The sequence below is a fragment of the Leptodactylus fuscus genome, chromosome 11 (assembly GCF_031893055.1).
Source record: "Leptodactylus fuscus isolate aLepFus1 chromosome 11, aLepFus1.hap2, whole genome shotgun sequence".
NCBI classification, from domain to species: Eukaryota; Metazoa; Chordata; class Amphibia; order Anura; family Leptodactylidae; genus Leptodactylus; species Leptodactylus fuscus.
The window spans coordinates 81,667,012-81,687,348 of record NC_134275.1 but is presented as its reverse complement, the minus strand read 5'-3'; the positions used below and the strand labels follow the sequence as shown (position 1 = coordinate 81,687,348).

Below are 20,337 nucleotides of genomic sequence, written 5' to 3'. Positions count from 1 at the left end.
CGGCACCTATTTCCATAATAAACAGCAATCCAACAGCATGGAGGTTGTGTAAAGTTTCGGTTTAATGTCTCCAACCTTCACACAGCACCGCATACGGATATAACATGGTGTGCCGACCATCACGGCCCAGGATCCTTAAATCGTTCCTGCTTCTTCCCAGCATTAGACACGGGTCCACTTGGCTACTAGCTAGCCCTACTCTGGCGTTCGCCCCCTTTATTATTTGACATTGTCTGCATCAGAGACATTAGACCAGAACATTACACGACGTCTATTATTGGACTGCCATTTTTATACTAATAAATTCCACGCCATTGCTACTATATGAAAGGATTATCTAGGAGATGGATCTTACTCTGCCCTAACCATAGTGGACTGACGTGCCGCCCTACCATCATCTCTGTAATAAAGTACGGCTCATCTCGGTGGCCACCCTGTAATACTATATTTCTCCAGTAGGGGACCTTTGGCTTCCCAACGGAAATTTAGCCCTTTGCCAGGATCTTAAAGGGAACCTGTCAGGTGGATATGTGATACTAAACCACCCATAGATCCTTATGGACTGGGAGTCCTGTGTAGGCCTGCTGCAAAACCAGCTGTGCCCTAAAAAACCCCTAGAGAAGAGTCCAGTGGGTCCGGTCGGACTCCTCTCTGTGCAGTCCATAAACTCCTTTGGGTTCCCTTCAAGCTGACCGTACACATGAGATTTATCTGCAGATCATTGCCATCTTCTGCACGATTTCAGTAACATTTGGGGACCATGGCAGAAGTTTTGCCTTTGTAAATGTCCGTATCTAATATGTTACACGTGCCGCTCCTTGCACTCGGTGCAATAAAGTCATTACAGAAGATTAGATTATACCAGAGATTATTAGATTATATTAAGTTATATTGAGGAAGTTCAAGCGGTGACTGAGGAAAAGCTTGTGCAGGATCGACAAGGCCGGGGTATGGAAATCACTACATGTCCACTATACTGAGAGTTTAATGCACGCAGTCGGGGAACACTTGCAGATACACTTTATAAATGTCGCCTATAGGATACATGATGTCCACCTGGTTCGCTCTCACTGCTTGGTCCGTGACGGGTCAAACAAGGGATTGTGGATTTCCATCTCTCCTGTCTATGGAGGAAGAATAGACGCGTCAGTGTATGGAGGTGTGAGGATAGCGGTGGTTTTTATGGAAAGTTACTCCGCTTTACGTACCGGGGCGAGTCCAGGACACTCATAGATGGCGAATTCATCACCATCTGCCTCCGAGTCGGTGGATAGCTGCTGGCAAGGCTTCTTTTCTGAGCTGTGTAATGGGAGGTAGAAGAAGAAGACAATGAAGCAGAAGTGGGCCAGAGACTGGGAACCGTTCACACTCTGCTTCTTACCTCTCCTTTGCCTGGAAGTGTTTCTTCTGAGCGCTGTAATGTTGCATATAATGAGACATCTGATCCGCCGACTGTAGGGAAGACATGAGGCAAAATGGTTGGTCCGGTAACTCTTTATACACAACAATGGCCAAGGTTGTAGCGTAACACAAAGGTCCAGAAGGATCCAGACAATTCAGATTTACATTAGAGCGGGTAAATCTGACTTGTACATCCATTAGGAGGTCTGGCTGAAGGCGTATACATGGTATACGGCCATTAGGAGGTCTGGCTGAAGGCGTATACATGGTATACGGCCATTAGGAGGTCTGGCTGAAGGTGTATACATGGTATAAAGCCATTAGGAGGTCTGGCTGAAGGTGTATACATGGTATACGGCCATTAGGAGGTCTGGCTCAAGGCGTATACATGGTATACGGCCATTAGGAGGTCTGGCTGAAGGTGTATACATGGTATAAAGCCATTAGGAGGTCTGGCTGAAGGTGTATACATGGTATACGGCCATTAGGAGGTCTGGCTGAAGGCGTATACATGGTATACGGCCATTAGGAGGTCTGGCTGAAGGTGTATACATGGTATAAAGCCATTAGGAGGTCTGGCTGAAGGCGTATACATGGTATACGGCCATTAGGAGGTCTGGCTGAAGGTGTATACATGGTATAAAGCCATTAGGAGGTCTGGCTGAAGGTGTATACATGGTATACGGCCATTAGGAGGTCTGGCTCAAGGCGTATACATGGTATACGGCCATTAGGAGGTCTGGCTCAAGGCGTATACATGGTATACGGCCACTAGGAGGTCTGACTGAAGGTGGATACATGGTATACGGCCATTAGGAGGCCTTACTGAAGGTGTATACATGGTATACGGCCATTAGGAGGTCTGGCTGAAGGTGTATACATGGTATACGGCCATTAGGAGGTCTGGCTGAAGGTGTATACATGGTATACGGCCATTAGGAGGTCTGGCTGAAGGTGTATACATGGTATACGGCCATTAGGAGGTCTGGCTCAAGGCGTATACATGGTATACGGCCATTAGGAGGTCTGGCTGAAGGTGTATACATGGTATAAAGCCATTAGGAGGTCTGGCTGAAGGCGTATACATGGTATACGGCCATTAGGAGGTCTTACTGAAGGCGTATACATGGTATACGGCCATTAGGAGGTCTGGCTGAAGGTGTATACATGGTATACGGCCATTAGGAGGTCTGGCTGAAGGTGTATACATGGTATACGGCCATTAGGAGGTCTGGCTGAAGGTGTATACATGGTATACGGCCATTAGGAGGTCTGGCTGAAGGCGTATACATGGTATACGGCCATTAGGAGGTCTGGCTGAAGGTGTATACATGGTATAAAGCCATTAGGAGGTCTGGCTGAAGGCGTATACATGGTATACGGCCATTAGGAGGTCTGGCTGAAGGTGTATACATGGTATAAAGCCATTAGGAGGTCTGGCTGAAGGTGTATACATGGTATAAAGCCATTAGGAGGTCTGGCTGAAGGTGTATACATGGTATACGGCCATTAGGAGGTCTGGCTCAAGGCGTATACATGGTATACGGCCACTAGGAGGTCTGACTGAAGGTGGATACATGGTATACGGCCATTAGGAGGCCTTACTGAAGGTGTATACATGGTATACGGCCATTAGGAGGTCTGGCTGAAGGTGTATACATGGTATACGGCCATTAGGAGGTCTGGCTGAAGGTGTATACATGGTATACGGCCATTAGGAGGTCTGGCTGAAGGTGTATACATGGTATACGGCCATTAGGAGGTCTGGCTCAAGGCGTATACATGGTATACGGCCACTAGGAGGTCTGACTGAAGGTGGATACATGGTATACGGCCATTAGGAGGCCTTACTGAAGGTGTATACATGGTATACGGCCATTAGGAGGTCTGGCTGAAGGCGGATACATGTATACGGCCATTAGGAGGTCCTACTGAAGGAGGATACATATATACGGCCATTAGGAGGTCTTGCTGATAGTGGATACATGGTATACAGCCATTAGGAGGTCTGGCTGAAGGCGTATACATGGTATACGGCCATTAGGAGGTCTGGCTGAAGGTGTATACATGGTATATGACCATTAGGAGGTCTGGCTGAAGGTGTATACATGGTATACGGCCATTAGGAGGTCTGGCTGAAGGCGGATACATGGTATATGACCAGATGGAGTTCTGCTCTTATTGAAGTGAATCGGATGCCACTGCTACATTGTACGGTCCTGTCCACTGTCGGACTGGATTTGTGGATGCAATATTGACAGTCTGAGAAAGACCTCACTACAGCAGCACCATATAAGCAGTCTGAGCTATGACTTACCCTCTGGCATGGGTGCTGCCTGCTGCCCTTATATGCTGTATATGCCATCTCTTGTGCCAGCCGCACTTCTTTTTGCAACCTGAATAAAAAGAGTAATATACACGGTATATAAAATCCCTAAACATAGCCATAGATACGATATAACTGCAGAACAAGCAGATTCGATGCTTTTATTTAAGACCTTATTCAGATGCGTCTGATGCAGACAACATGAGAGACGCCTATAATGCTGTTAGATTAGTTATGAGATTCACTGTTGGGTTGGAATCCGTGGTCGTGGCGTGGACAGTGAGATCCTGACATGTTGCGACTCTCTGAATACGTTACATATAATATTGTGAATATTTGCTATTTTAGTATTTTACTTTTGCCTTACCTACCTGTACCAGCACATTGCCACGACAAGTACCCCCGAAAACGCGGTCAGGCTGCAGATGACTATCAGCGCTAAAACAGAACATACAAGACATTGTGATAGAAATAATGAGCTTAATGTCATGTTATGGAAACCCATGGATACATTTGGCTAGAAACATTTTCCCCAAATTATCAAAGGAGGGGGTATATGGTTAAAATATGGCTCCTTTTTTCCACAGACAGAGCCACTGTAGTCTGCATCTGGTATTGCAGCTTAGCCATATTTGCTGAAGGTATTTTGTTATTGTGTCAAGAGGCGTTTGGTGAATGTTTTTGTAATATACTTACTTAACCTATCTAACTTCCTTTTAATAGAAAACAGGCTGTAAAGTTTCCACTAGCAAAGCTATAAGAAAGCACAAGAGTGAAACTCTGTCTGAAAAACGGAGATATCCCTAGTTGAAAGTGCAGCTTTCTTGCAATACCTGAACCATTGTTCTAGGTGGTATAAAACTGGAGATACAGCCATTTCAATTCACCTTTTCCCCCTTTGGCAAATACTACAGCTCTACATACTGGTGATGCAACGGTGTACGGACATTCCCTGGTAATAGCTCGGTTAGAGGCTTGCTACGGAGAACTTTAGAGCCTGTTTTCTATTACCGGTAAAAATAAGTTAGATAGGTTACAAAAATGTTAACCAAACACTCCCTGACACAATAGCAACCACTGTACAACCACTATAATACTATTGCCTATCTGGTGCCAAGACCAGGACTAGATCTCATCATGGAAAAGCTTTCCTACACAATCTTGTATTACCGTGTGATAAAAAGCTGGGTTCTAGGTATCACAAAGCCACTAGGCCTTAACTAGTGTTTTTCAGTACAAGTTTAGGGCAGCAAACTCAACCCTTGCCCCATGTGAAGGAAAGTCTACCCATGACTCCGCCTTCTTTGGGGTGACAGACCCAGGTAGAGTGGTAATTACTTAGCGACATTGTCTGGTTCATCTCACTCTTCCTCCTCCTGCCCAGTTTACGATCTTTCATTTGGGGAGGCAATGTTGAGATGAGTAGCGATGAGACCCGGACATCGGAGCTACCGTGGAGAAGTTTAGGTTTATCTCCATTGGATGTAAGATACGGGGAAGAAACCGCAATGGTGGTGGTGGCGGCGGCGGCGGTAGTGGACGCTGCAAGAGAATGTGAACAAAGATATATGAGCAGGACCAAAAACAGATGGAAGAAACAACTAAGAATGCATTGGACAGGAAGAATTGGGTGGTGGTCATCATATGTAAGGAGATTGTACTTTGTCCCTTTTATATGGATTTTATCTAATCCTCCCAAAATGCACTTTAACAGGAATTCCTAGGCAGGTAGCAAAGGTAACCTATTACCTTTTGTAGGGGGTGTTTTGGTGTACATATTGTAATATAGTATATTAACCTATTGTATGTCCTTTTAATACAAAACAGGCTCTAAAGTTATCCCTAGCAACACTCTAACTAAGCATTGCCAGGGAGAATCTATAGACATTGTGTATCGCAAGTATTAACAGATGTACCTATTGCCAAAATTGACAGGGTCACTCCTGGATTACACCACCCCAAACAATTGTAATGTAATGAAAGCTGAGATGAAATGTTGCATGTAAAGTTATAACAAGTGATATTTCTGCTTTCATATGACACTAGGATCGCTCTTCTAGATTTCTGTTTAGGCACACAGATGGATTGTGAGGTGTACACATCATCATAAATTTAGGTGCAGACTCAGACAGAACAGGGGCAATGAAGATCTCATTGGAAAATACCAAAAATCAGCCCCATTATCTACAGATTTTTTCCTGGCAATGCTTTGAGCGTTGTTAGGGAGAACTCTAGAGCCTGTTGTTTGTCAAAGGGAGGGAAGATAAGTTAATAATGTATAGCACAAAAATGTTTGCCGAACAGTCCCCTACACAATAATGTAAAAAAACAAAAAAACTGGTTGGTGAAGAACATACATCCGTGGTATACTTGTGTACAATTGATTTAGGCAAAGAACATTATTACAATAGGTTCACTTTAGTAGGGTTCCTTTATACCGACCTGTTGGGTTTACTTTATGTTCTTTGCTCATCCTGTATTGGATAAAGTCAATCAGGGAATCGGGCCCCATGAACTCCAGCCTCCTGCTCACTGGAAGAAAAATATATCAAATGCACAAATACTGAGCGACTCTAGTATAATTTACAGATCAAGGGTGTAGGTTATACTAAGGGGTTAAACACGTATGCACCCTGTTGATTGGATGTGATGTGTAATGTACCTATAATGTGTAATGCACGATGTTCAACTGCAGGGCAGTGAGGTAAATGGAGATGTGGATGCAGGGCAGTGAGGTAAATGGATGAAGGGACATGAGGTAAATGGAGGTATGGATGCAGGGCCGTGAGGTAAATGGAGGTATGGGTGCAGGGCAGTGAGGTAAATGGATGAAGGGACATGAGGTAAATGGAGGTATGGATGCAGGGCCGTGAGGTAAATGGAGGTATGGGTGCAGGACAGTGAGGTAAATGGAGAAATGGATGCAGGGCCGTGAGGTAAATGGAGGTATGGATGTGGGACAGTGAGGTAAATGGAGAAATGGATGCAGGGCCGTGAGGTAAATGGAGGTATGGATGTGGGACAGTGAGGTAAATGGAGGTGTGGATGCAGGGCCGTGAGGTAAATGGAGGTATGGATGCAGGGCCGTGAGGTAAATGGAGGTATGGATGCAGGGCCGTGAGGTAAATGGAGGTATGGATGCAGGGCAGTGAGGTAAATGGAGGTATGGATGTGGGACAGTGAGGTAAATGGAGGTGTGGATGCAGGGCCGTGAGTTAAATGGAGGTATGGATGCAGGGCCGTGAGGTAAATGGAGGTATGGATGCAGGGCCGTGAGGTAAATGGAGGAATGGATGCAGGGCTGTGAGGTAAATGGAGGTATGGATGCAGGGCTGTGAGGTAAATGGAGGTATGGATGCAGGGCAGTGAGGTAAATGGAGGTGTGGATGCAGGGCCGTGAGGTAAATGGAGGAGTGGATGCAGGGCAGTGAGGTAAATGGAGGAATGGATGCAGGGCTGTGAGGTAAATGGAGGTATGGATGTGGGACAGTGAGGTAAATGGAGGTATGGATGCAGGGCAGTGAGGTAAATGGAGGTATGGATGTGGGACAGTGAGGTAAATGGAGGTATGGATGCAGGGCCGTGAGGTAAATGGAGGAATGGATGCAGGGCTGTGAGGTAAATGGAGAAATGGATGCAGGGCTGTGAGGTAAATGGAGGTAAATGGATGCAGGGCTGTGAGGTAAATGGAGGTAAATGGATGCAGGGCTGTGAGGTAAATGGAGGAATGGATGAAAGGCTGCAAGAAAGGCCTGTGACGTCCATGATGGTCATTGTAAATTAGGTTCAGAGAGGCCGCTACGCTGTGTCAGGCGTTACTATACAGCTGGGTACAGAGTTGAATTCAGTGACTATAACTGCTTAAAAGCTAGGAAAAAGGACCGGCCCACATGGGGTATGGTCTGGGGTCTATAGCTTTATAGGGGGTCTGTGTACATGAAGGGGGGGGGGGGGGCATGTGCTCTCTGAGATTCAAATACCATAGAGTGAAGACATGGGCAACGAGACCCCTTACCCTGAGAAGTAAGTGCATAACCTGTTCTGTACCCTGCGTTGTACAGAGATAACTAGTTATACTCTTAGGTTTTAGTTGTTACACCCAGGTTAACAAAGAAGCAAAAATATAGTATTATACTGCCCCCTATAGGCCAAAATACAAGTAATATCATGCTGCCTCCTATGGTGTATATAATCTAATATTACCTTTGAATTCACATTTTCCATATTTTGACTCCTCAAAGCCGGGCATGCAGGGGCCGCACTTCTGGCTGCCCGCAGGGCACATTTCTCTGTTCTTCATCACACAGTCCAGGTTGGAGAGACAACGCCCGTGCACTATAAGCAGACGCAACGTATAAGATCACAGCCATCACTTTATATGCTCATTATGTCCTTGCTGTAATAGATCGGCACTCAGTGTGCAGTCTTCCTGCTGTGCATATACAGTATAAGGGGTTGTGCTTATACCCAGTATACAACCAGAGCAGGTAAAGCTGCAGTGTAAAGTATTACGGACTTATAGAGGAGCATGCTGTGTCTATGACACCAGACATGGATGACACTGATCGACTCAAGTATAGCGAAAATGGAGTCACTTGTCATAGCCATGATCCACAGGATTGTAAAAGTGGAGACTGGAGCCTCTTCAAACAGCTGATCAGCTAGGGGCCAGGGTGTCAGACCCTTGCACATCTCTTATACATCTGAAGACACGCTATTGCTGCAGATTTACTAATATTGTCTAAGGTTTGCAATCTAAATCTTCATACATGTGATCAAGTGTGCAGGTCAAGTCTGTTCCAATGAAGGTGTTCGATGCTCCATTACATTCCGATGATTATAGAGCATGTCCTATCCTGCTCTGTGACAACAGAACAGAATCTCGCAGTGGTGTCCAGTTGCACGTCATCCAACTGCACCCCCTCGGCCAGTTATCATACCTACCCACCTACCATACAAGGCACAGAAACTGAGAAATATGGTGCAAAGCATGTAATATTTGTGCGAGAACTCTGGCACGTTTTCATGTTAAATCTGCCAATGTCCTTCAAGCACAGTAGGTGCGAGTGGAGCAGTATCACACATCTGTAAGGGAGCCTTCACAAGGTGTAAACACGCGTGTATTTTTGCAAAATATACATGTAAAAATAAGACTCCCATTGACTTCAATGACATTTTACAGGTGTATTTTTACACATGTAAAAAATATCATTGCAGTCAATGGGAGTCTTATTTTTACACGTGTATTTTGCAAAAGTACACACGCATTTACTCCGTGTGAAGGCTCCCTTAGTCTGTAAAACATCTCCAAGATACAGAGGTTATAGTTCATGGCATATTGCATTGTTATTCCATCTTGAAGCATTGCCTCTAGGGTAAAATATGGGTTGTGACAAAATACTATATTTCATAAGGATCTTTTTGTTGCCCCCCACCTTCTTAATGTGGACCCAATAGGTAGTGCTGCCTTGGTTCTGGGTGTGGCACTTGCAGCTTGTTACAGCTAAGGCCGCATTCACATTGGTGTTGGAGACTCTGCTGCAGATTCTGCCTACAATTGGTGCAGAGAAAAGTCCTGCACGGTTTTAGTATAAAACTGGTGGAAACCTGGCAGACCCCATTATAGCCTATAGGCTTGCAGGTAACTACTTTGTAGGCAGATAGGGTCTCCGTCTATCAGGTTGTGATGTGGACCCAAACACTAGTGTGAGCCTAGCAGACCACATCCTCCGCCTCGAGATTTCTTATTGGAACATGGGCCATGTTAGAGGGACTAATTGTACCTCTCCTAAATGCAACCTAAACCTAATCTGCCTGGTTGAATCTGGACATGGGGAGTGATGCCTAATGCTAATGGTCACCAGTGTGGACATGGACACGGGGAGATGCCTAATTCTAATAGTCATGGGAGTGAATGTGAACACGGGGGTGCTAATACTAATAGGAGTGGACATGGGGAGGTGCCTAGTATTAATAGTCACAAATGTGGGTGCGCACATCGAGAGTGCCTAAAACTAATAGTCATAGGAGTGGATGTGGACACATGGATAGTTCACACGGGCACAGAGGGGGCAGATTATGGCGCGTAATCCACGTCATAATCCGACCCCTCACAATGGTGGTCTATGGAGACCGTCAGCAACATGCCGCTCACGGAAAAAAGAAGCGAGCTGCTCTTTCTTCAGGCGGAATCCGCGTCTCATTGAGGCGGCAGCAACCTCTGGACTACGCCCATTCATTTGAGCCTGCTCCAGAGGGGGAAGCCACGACTGTCGGAAGCCGCAACAGTCGTGGCAGCGACGGGGAGCCACGTCACTCTCGGTGCCAAAATCCGCCTTTACGCTCCCCGTCACAGGTGTGGACATGGAGGGTGCCTAATATTAATAGTCCAGGTGTGGATGTGGACACGGGGGGAAGGACGGGGGTGCCTAATACTAATCGACGTGGGGTGATGCCCAAACAAAGGTCCTTATGTAGTATGTTATCTGGCCGCCATCGTGAAACATGCCGATAGACTATGCAGCACCTCTAGGTCCATAATAAGGATTCATAGTAAGTTTACTCTCCTCCAATGGTTGGGCTCTGATATTTAGATCTATTATACGCTGATGTTGTAGCTTTTTGCACCATTGCATTTTAGGAGATGTAGTGCACCAACCCCTGGATTGCAGATCGTCTCCAGTTTCCATGGTGCTTTTTCATCGACCCTTGCTAATACAACCCGACTTCCTTCATCTGAATAGCGTCACTCCAGGCGTACTAAGCAGAAGGTAATGTACTTTAACTTATTAGATTCTGCCTGGGGATGACGTTTTTTGCATTTCCTTGGCAACAGCATCACCGCTTATATACAGGAAATGGCTAGTGAGGTCAGAAGAGGAAAGGAGGGGTGCAAAAAGGAGATAGCGCCCAGGTAAAATAACACAAATCCCTGGTAAGATAAGCAGAAAAGCAAGACTTACCTGTGACGGCGACCAGGAGCAAAATAACATGAAGTCCTGCGATCACCATCCTGTCCTTAGACTAACACATGAAGATGACTTCTCGACGATACACTATGGCAGTGCAGATCTATAGTGCCCCCACCGCTACGAGGTGACCAGCCGTATACTGCATGGAGCAAATCTATAGGAGCATGCAACAGGTGACGGTCTGCAGGGCAACAAGGCTGCATGCGATGTACTGCACCCAATAGGTTTGCATGCACTATAAGGGCTAATATGCAAATGTCATTGCATAAAGTGGGCTAATTGTACGCTGGAAGTAATACAGATGTTAGTACGCTAGTTTTATACGAGCGGTCTCTTACTGCAACCTTCCTAGAAGTCTCTCTCCGAGTGACATACTCCTGAGCTGATGCCTCTTTGCCTCCCTTGCTCTGTGGCTCCCTGCTCTTTCTCTGGAGTCCTGGTGAGGAGTGTTTGTGTATCCCTGGCTCTGCGCACTGCTATTTCTTTATGAATGGAGCGATGCGTGGGAGGGGGCTGTGTGTCTGTTTGCAGAGCCTTGTGTCATCCAGGAGACAGGCCAATGGGAGCCGGGATACAGCAGAGTGGATACAGACCTGTGGCTACCCCGCCGCTCTGCTTTACAGACGGACTGAATCACTTAACAAGCCTCTTCTTCTTTAATACGGTAAATATCGCTTGCGTGCGGTGGAATTATTCAGACTTGACTATGGGAAAACTGGGTAACCACTGAATTATGCTACGCTCCCTCCATAGAGAGTCCATCAGAAGCCCCGGATGACAAAGTCCCACAAGCCGGACTTTTTCATCCAAGGATGTCTGTGCGAAAGTAACACCATCCATGTCCGTACCCGTTGTTATCCACCTGGACTGGTTTCCAATTCTTCATTTCTACAACGGACCAGACTAATGGAAACATTGGCACAAATGACTCCGCCTTTCACCATTAGGGTAAGTTCACACATAGTTTTTTGGTCAGGATTTTGAGGCAGTATCCGCTTCAAAATTCTGACCAAAATGACGGCTCTCATTGAAATCAATGGGAGCCGCTCAGGCTCCCGAAAAAAAGAAGCGAGGTGCTCGGCCTGAAGACACTCCCTCCTCCGGACTAGGCCCAATCATTGGGCCTAATCCGGAATGAAGTGCACAGCTGGATGCCAGTGCATTGCACCTGGTTTCAGTCACGGCTAACCGGCTTTTGGACCTCCGCCTCAGGTTCCGGTCCAAAAATCACCGTGTGAACTTGAACTTACCCTAACAATTCCTTCAAAAGTTCTTCTTCCGGTTTCCTAAGGTACCGATATATATACAGGTCAGGTTGGTTCACACCAGCGCCCGAATTCCACTCAGGGTTTCCATCCCTGAATCGCTTAGAAAATGCAAGCAGGACTTTTCTCTCCGCATAATACAACATTTTTCGGGTGGAAACCCATTATAGTTGATGGGGTCCGCAGGTTTCTGCAGGTAACCACTTTTTAAGCATCTTAGGTTTCTGTTCTTCCAGTCCCCAAACGGACCCAATGAAAGTAAACCCAGTCACAGGTGTTAACCTAGTGTCAGCCCAGCTCTATGATCCAGGTAGACTGGCGCCAAATGGACTGGACGCTCTGTACATATTCGTTTGCACTGACGATAATGAGGTTGCTACAATATACGTCAAACAAAACTTCTACTTTACTAGTAATGGTCTCTGTCTTAAAGGTGTAAGCTAAAATAAAAGAAAAAAGCAATATCTATCCCCATTGCACTGGTTGGGTCGGAACTGAAGCAACCTCAGTGGTCTCATGTTGGGTCCTGGTGTTGTATTAGCAGTGGTCTAATGACTTTGGCTGTGACTTCCATCACCAAAGATTATTGTGTCTCTCTACGACTCTTTCCCTTGGAGGGGTCCACGACCATTATGTATAGTCACAAAAACGTTAAACATGGTTCGGCTTTTATGTGACTCACAGGGCAACACTGCAATGTTTGCTTTGCGTAAAGTCTGAATTCAGCGCACTGTTGGCTTTCCCGTTATGTGCCCCAGGGCAAGAGCTATCGGTGCTGTTACTGATAGCTCTTCACTGTCAGAAGGGCGTTCTTGACAGTCTAGCTGGGAATGCCCCTCCGGACAGTACTGTGTGTAGCACTATACTGTGAGGGGGCGTTCCTTACCACCCAGCCATGAAGCTGACCTGTGAGGAATAGCCCCCCCGTAATAGTCTAGACTGCCTTAAAAAGGGATTATACAGGATTATTTTCATCTATGAGATGAGACTCAATTGTATGAAAAGTTACTGACCACTTAATCGCATAAGTGTGGGGTTGTTTTGGCTGGCCTGACACATGGTGGAACACTTACATGGTGGTGTCCCTGGATGCGTAAAGTAAAATGATGATTCACCTATGGTGTTATGGGGTCACCAAGCTGGTGGTAAGGACATGGATTAGACTGATCAATGTAACCAAAAAGAGAAAAATGCATGGCCCCGCACATCCCAGTCTTATACATTGATCTAGTGCTTCTCAGCAAATTCTACAATACTGAACATGAGCAGTGGCATAACTACCGCCATAGCAGCAGAGGCAACTGCCACAGGGCCTGGGACATTAGGGGCCCGGTGACAGCCGCTACCGCTGCTATCATTATACTCGGGGGGCTTTTCGGACCCCCGAGTATAATGATCGGCAGACCAGGAGAGGTAAGAAAAATAAAAAACACTGTTACTTCGGTAACACTGACACTGGTCAGGCTTCGGCCTAGACGTCTGACGTCTCATGACCCCGGCCTGCGTCCCAGGTCATGTGATGTCTGACGTAATTGAAGATGGACTACTTCGGAGACCGACAGCGTAGGAGCTGGGAGATAGGTAACAGGTTTTTTTATGGTTTTCTCCCCCTGGGTCTCCGATTATTATACTCTGGGGTCTGAAAACCCCCCAGAGTATAATAATTGTTTATGGGTGTCCACAGTGGGACATAATACTGTGTACAGGGGCCACTATTGGGATTATTACTGTGTGCAGGGGCCACTATGGGGGATAATACTGTGTGCAGGGGCCACTATGGGACATAATACTGTGTTCAGGGGCCACTATGGGACATAATACTGTGTTCAGGGGCCACTATGGGACATAATACTGTGTTCAGGGGCCACTGAGGGACATAATACTGTGTGCAGGGGCCACTATGGGGCACAATAGTGCGTGGGGGAATGTGGGGGGCTGATTGGTCATGGTCTTCAGCATTGGTCTGTCGGGGGGAAGGGGACATATCAAAAGTTTGCCATGGGGCCCCACCATATCTAGTTATACCTCTGTAAGGGTGCATTCACAGTAAGTATACGCTGAGCTGATTCTGAACGTAAAACACGTTCAGAATCAGCGCGTACAAAGCAGACCCCATTCATTTCAATGGGAGCCGGCATACGTGCGCTCCCCATTGAAATGAATGGGCTGCTTTTTTCCCTATTGGTTTCAATGTGATATGCGCGTATTAAGAGGACTCTTTAACTATATAATATAGAAAACCACTGTTCCATGGAATATTATTATCATACAGGCTCTATTACTTTCTGTTATAAGAAATTTTAGAATGGGAAGAGTCTGAAACATCCATGAGCATAATGCATGTACATATCACACGTGTGACTGATGCTAGTGTCTTTATTGTAAGTGTATGGCTCCTTTAAGACATGAGCAGGATCAGCAGGACATGGACTATCAGCTTGTGGATGGAAAGGCCGACTACGCGGGGCAAAGACGTAAGATAAAGACATAAATAGAGCAGTGAAAGGAGAAAATCTCGCGTCGTGCTGTGTGCGGAAGTCACAGGAGAATAGAAGAGCGGGCCACGAGCTGTCCCATTATAACAACTCAGTGGGGAACATCAGGACGGCAGAACCATCACAATGGGTAATAATAAGCTCCGGCTGAGGAAGCGGCGAAATCTTAAAAATTGTATGAGTGGAAAGGGAATGCTTAACTAAACTGGTAAACTGTAATTAAAGGAACGTTCCAGAATAAACTGATACATCGGGTAGAAAACGGCTGCTGAAAAATGAAAGCTGTGCTGTGATTGGTTTCTTTATAGCCATCCAAAAAAAACTATACAGTGTGCTAAATCCAGTCGCTGCAGCTCCAGGTATCAGCTATTCCAAGTGTCAACCCCCACCCAAAGATCTGGTGCTGACAGCCTGTCCTAAAGAACATTAAAATCTCAATCGTAAATTAGATCAAGCAAAACATACAAAGTTATAGTTGGAATCACCTCAGTGTCTCGATATCCCTAGTACATACTTGGTATAGCGTCCTCTGGTGGTCGTTTGATTCCCTCTAAGAAAGTCCACCTACTGATGATGGTCACACATGCTCAGTCCAACCACCCAAATCAATTTCACCAACATTAGACATATTTGGTGAATGGAGGGAATCAAAAGAGCAGCAGGGGGCAGCGTAACAAGTACGTGACAGCAGTTGCAAGGGTTTAGTAGTAAAGTACCTGCTGCATAAACCCACTAACATGTCCCTTTATTCAGTCATTTCATATCCCATTTTGGAGGACTTAGCAAAATGATGTCTTGCTGGGATATTATAGAGTTGAATACAGCGCACTGTCAGCTTTCCAGCAGTATATAGAACTGCCTGTGCCCAAACCCATGAGAGGTCCTCTTTAACTATGCCTATGCTGCTCTGCTACACTGATTCCATAGCGCCTATCCTCCTCCAGGAGCTGTAAGAACAGTATAAAGCAGGACTGCTCGGATGTCATTGTAAGTCCAGGTCTAGGGTCTTAGGGGGAGTTCACACAGAGTAACATGCCGCGTGATGTGGCACGTATACGGCGTGTGAGACTTTGAGCACTGTATACGCTCCCATTGATTTCAATGTGAGTCTGGATCGTATACGCCGCGTTATTTTGCGGTGTATACGATCCAGGCTCCCATTGAAATCAATGGGAGCGTATACGGCGCTCAAAGTCTCACATGCTGTATATGTGCCACATCACACGGCACGTTACTCCGTGTGAACTCCCCCTTACAGTGTTAGTTCACACATAAATAACGTGTGGCTTATCTTGGCACCGGATAAAAAAAGCTTCCTAATTAGGAAGCTTTTATTTGTAAAAACAGCTTTAAAAAAAAAAAAAAAAAAAGCCAGGCTGTTTTCCCCTCTTGTAAAGTGAATGGGCTGAAAAAACTGCATTGCTTTTTTTGCAAAAAAAATTGCGTTGCTTATTCTTGCAAAAAAACGCGCAGTTTTCGCCTCCCATTCACTTCTATTGCTTTCTTCAGGTGGAAAACCCCTGAAGAAAGGTCATGTCGTTTCTTCTTTTTCTCTGCTAGCAGTCTACAGACCACTATTGTAAAGGGGCTGATTTTGAAGTGAAAGCCGCTGTCAAAAATCAGCCTCTTTGCCCCCCTGTGAACTAGCCCTAACAGTCTAGGGGAAGAGTTATTCCCATCTCAGCAGTGCTATGCCACTTCATAGCGTCAATACAAAGATAGAAGAGTAAAGAATAAAAGGTTAGGGGTAACAAGTTGTTTTATGAAAACCTTGCATATTTCTATTGCTAAGGATACGCCTGTACTATTCCTAGAACAGCGCCACTACAGTCCATGGGCTGTATCAGGTATTGCAGCTCAGTCTCATGAAAGTAAATACTGAAACACCATATACAGCTCATGAACAAGAGAAAGATTAATATAAGTAGTGTAAAACAAGACTACAGTTTATAGATGTAAGATACACAACAAGAAATAATAGATTTGCATGAAAAAATTTATTAACTTAAATTAAACAAGACATAATGCAGAGTCGCTACTAGTAACCCAGCTATAGTAACATGGACTCTGGAAAATGCTGAAAAAAAAAAAAAAAAAAGAAAAAAAAAAATCCCAAAATAACAGGTCTTCAAATAAATATCTATCTAGAACGTTCTCCTATAGAAATAATCTGTTAATGTCCATTAATAACAGTTAATATAAACAATGGAACCAAAGAGTCCGTCATCAGGCTCGGAAGCTTTCAGTGTGAAAAAGGAAGTCAAGTCAGCTCAAAGTCCTTAATCCACCTCCTCAATGGTGGGCCCAGAGCCGCTACCTTGTCTGGCCTGCTGACCACAGCTGGAGCCGGGCATACCTCCTGGCATACCTCCCTGGTACATCTTGGTGATGACAGGTTGGCACACCTTCTCCAGCTCCTTCTGCTTATGGGTATACTCCTCTTTCTCAGCCAGTTGGTTGTTCTCCAGCCAGGAGATGGTCTCCTTACACTTGTCTGAGATGATCCTTTTATCTTCATCACTGATCTTCCCCTTCACGTTCTCGTCTTCCACCATGCTCTTTATGTTGAAGGCATAGGACTCCAGGGAGTTTTTGGCAGCAATTTTCTCTCTCTGCACATCATCGTCCGCTTTGTATTTCTCGGCCTCTTGCACCATCTTCTCGATCTCCTCTTTGCTCAGTCGGCCTTTGTCATTTGTAATTGTGATCTTGTTCTGTTTGCCGGAGCTCTTGTCCACAGCAGACACATTCAGGATACCATTGGCATCTATATCAAAGGTCACCTCAATTTGGGGTACACCACGAGGAGCTGGGGGGATTCCAGTCAGTTCAAATTTACCCAGCAGGTTGTTGTCCTTGGTCATGGCTCTCTCCCCCTCATACACCTGAATGAGGACACCCGGCTGGTTGTCAGAGTAGGTAGTGAACACTTGGGTCTGCTTGGTGGGGATGGTCGTGTTGCGTTTGATGAGGACGGTCATAACACCTCCGGCTGTCTCCAGACCCATAGAGAGAGGAGCCACATCTAGTAGGAGAAGGTCCTGCACATTCTCAGACTTGTCTCCCATGAGGATGGCAGCCTGGACCGCTGCCCCATAAGCCACAGCTTCATCTGGATTGATGCTCTTGTTCAGCTCTCGTCCATTGAAGAAGTCCTGCAGCAGCTTCTGCACCTTGGGGATACGGGTGGAGCCTCCCACTAGGACAATTTCATGGATCTGTGATTTGTCTAGCTTGGCATCTCGCAGGGCTTTCTCCACAGGCTCCAGGGTACCACGGAAGAGGTCAGAACACAGTTCCTCAAAGCGGGCTCTAGTGATGGAGGTGTAGAAGTCAATGCCCTCATACAGGGAGTCGATCTCGATGCTTGCCTGGGTGCTGGAGGACAGGGTACGCTTGGCTCTCTCACAGGCTGTCCTCAGTCTCCTCAGGGCCCTCTTGTTTTGGGTAATGTCCTTTTTATGTTTCCTCTTGAATTCCTCCACAAAGTGGTTAACCATTCTGTTATCAAAGTCCTCGCCACCCAGATGAGTGTCACCCGCTGTGGCCTTGACCTCAAAAATGCCCTCATCAATGGTGAGGATGGAGACGTCAAAGGTGCCACCTCCCAGGTCAAAGATGAGGACGTTGCGCTCCCCACGAGATCCCTTGTCCAGACCGTATGCGATGGCGGCTGCTGTTGGCTCATTGATGATTCTCAGCACATTGAGTCCGGCAATGACACCGGCATCTTTGGTGGCCTGGCGCTGGGAGTCGTTGAAGTAGGCTGGCACGGTGATGACGGCATTGGTGACTTGATGACCCAGATAAGCCTCTGCCGTCTCTTTCATCTTCAGCAGCACCATAGAGGAGATCTCCTCAGGGGAGAAGGTCTTCTGCTCGCCTTTATACTCCACCTTCACCTTGGGCTTTCCTCCATCGCTTACCACCTGGAAGGGCCAGTGCTTCATGTCAGACTGCACCACGGCATCATCAAACCTTCTACCGATCAGTCTCTTGGCATCAAACACCGTGTTCTGGGGGTTGAGGGCCACCTGGTTCTTGGCAGCGTCTCCGATCAGTCTCTCGGTGTCGGTGAAGGCCACGTAGCTGGGGGTGGTGCGGTTGCCCTGGTCGTTGGCGATGATCTCCACCTTGCCATGCTGGAAGACCCCCACACAGGAGTAGGTGGTGCCCAGGTCAATGCCAATGGCCACTCCAGTAGGTGCCATCTTGTGTCAGGACGAGTGTGGTGAAGAGTCAGAGGAATGAGTGCAGGTCACGGAGCAGCTTCTTGGTGAGGGCTCAGCCGGGAAGATCTTCTCCTGAGCTTGTGCTTTACAGCTCTGGTATCAGCGAGTGTTCTCAGTCACTGCTCCTCCGGGCTGCACGGCGGCTATATATCTGGCTACACTCTAGTGACGTCACCTGCCTCCTAACCAATCACAGCGCGCTCCTCACCACGCTCCCCGCATCGCTTAGCAACTCTCCCGAAGTTTCCCGAGTGTTCCCTGCAGAGCCGGCCAATCACAGCGCAGCGTCACTGCTACACGGCGGGAAGATTCGCGAGCCTTCTAGCCGGGCTGACACTGCTCCAATCAGCGGCGGCGGCTGTCGGTGACGTCACAGCTCCGCGGGAACATTCCCGAGAGTTCTAGTCAGAGCTGTCAGTCAGAGAAGTGCCCCGCCCATCAGCGCGAGGAGGAGGGGGCGGGGCGTGCGAGAGACCTCAGGAAGAGTCTAGAAAGTGGCGGCTCCGGAGCTTGTGTGACAGGAATCAGTCAGGGATGTGATCTGGAAGGTTCTGGCTGCGGTGGCAGGTGATATGACTGTAGACTAGTCAGGGCGACCTCTGTGTCTGTACTGGGACATAGATCACCGGACGGACTGACTGCTTTTACCACAAGGGTCTGTTCACACTGAGGAAGTTGCCGCTGATTGTGAGGGCGATTCTGATGTGAATGAGTCTCCCATGTTAATCAATGAGACTGAATAAAAGGAAAAAGGATCCTTTTCAATTTTTCTGCCGATGCAGCTGCAAAACTGGGGCGAGAGACGCAAATCAGCGAGTAAATGGTTAAATTCGCCTCAAATTCCTCTTCATTCTCTGACATTTGAATGTCCGGTGATGTCACCACTTCGGGGTCATGTGATCAGATGCAGCATGCCTCAGCATCGGGGTGCCTGTGTAACCGGCGCTCTGTTCAGGGCTCCATAGTAGTGAATGGAGCGCTGGTGATACAAGTGTGCACTGTCGCACCGGTCACAAGGAGGTATCAAGGACCCCCCCCCCCCATCAAAGTAAGTTCTGCCCTATCCACATAAGGGAAATGGGGTTCACACCTGAATTCGGGTTTCCGTTCGGCGAGTCTGCTTGAGGAACTGAACCCTCCCTTCCCAAAGGGAAACTAAAAAAAACAAAAAACTTGATAGACTTCAGGAGTTGATAATTATTAGTTAGCCATTAAAAAGGTATCAACTCCTGAAGACTATCAAGTTTTTTGTTTTTTTTATATTTCAATGGGAAACGTAAACACATTAAAATAAGTTGTTGTTACCTAAGGAAACCACGCAGACCCCATAGACTGTAACAGGGTCCGTGTAGTTTGCGCAAGAATCATGCAGAGAGAAAAGCGCTGCTTGAAAGCGAGCAGAGACCACACGGACCTCATTATAGTCTATGGGGTCCATGTGGTTTCCCAGGTAAACGCATTCTAGGGTTTCGTTCACACGTAAATAACATGTGGCTTATTTTGGCACCGGAAAAAAAAGCTTCCTAATTAGGGCTCGTTCACACGTGAGCACAGGGGAGGTTTTTGACAGCGGATTTCGCGTCAAAAACCTCCCCTTTACAATGGTGGTGTATGCAGATCGCCAGGCTTCTTTTTTCCGCTAGCGGC

At 46.7% G+C, this 20,337-nt stretch overlaps 2 protein-coding genes across 2 annotated transcripts; both read right to left on the bottom strand.

Moving 5' to 3' along the window:
* Positions 1 to 867: 867 nt before the first annotated feature.
* LOC142185325 (neural proliferation differentiation and control protein 1-like) lies at positions 868 to 10,989 on the bottom strand. Its single transcript, XM_075260683.1, has 9 exons — positions 10,690 to 10,989; positions 7,931 to 8,062; positions 6,170 to 6,259; positions 5,066 to 5,269; positions 4,099 to 4,165; positions 3,719 to 3,797; positions 1,382 to 1,452; positions 1,209 to 1,299; positions 868 to 1,124 (listed from the first exon to the last, which is right to left on the bottom strand). The coding sequence occupies exons 1-9, from the start codon at positions 10,736 to 10,738 to the stop codon at positions 1,068 to 1,070; spliced, it is 840 nt and encodes a 279-aa protein (XP_075116784.1). The 5' UTR covers positions 10,739 to 10,989; the 3' UTR covers positions 868 to 1,067.
* Positions 10,990 to 16,509: 5,520 nt separating this feature from the next.
* On the bottom strand, positions 16,510 to 19,002 carry LOC142185133 (heat shock 70 kDa protein-like). Its single transcript, XM_075260391.1, has one exon. It carries the CDS (start codon positions 18,667 to 18,669, stop codon positions 16,738 to 16,740), a length of 1,932 nt encoding a protein of 643 aa, XP_075116492.1. The 5' UTR covers positions 18,670 to 19,002; the 3' UTR covers positions 16,510 to 16,737.
* Between the last annotated feature and the right edge of the window lie 1,335 nt (positions 19,003 to 20,337).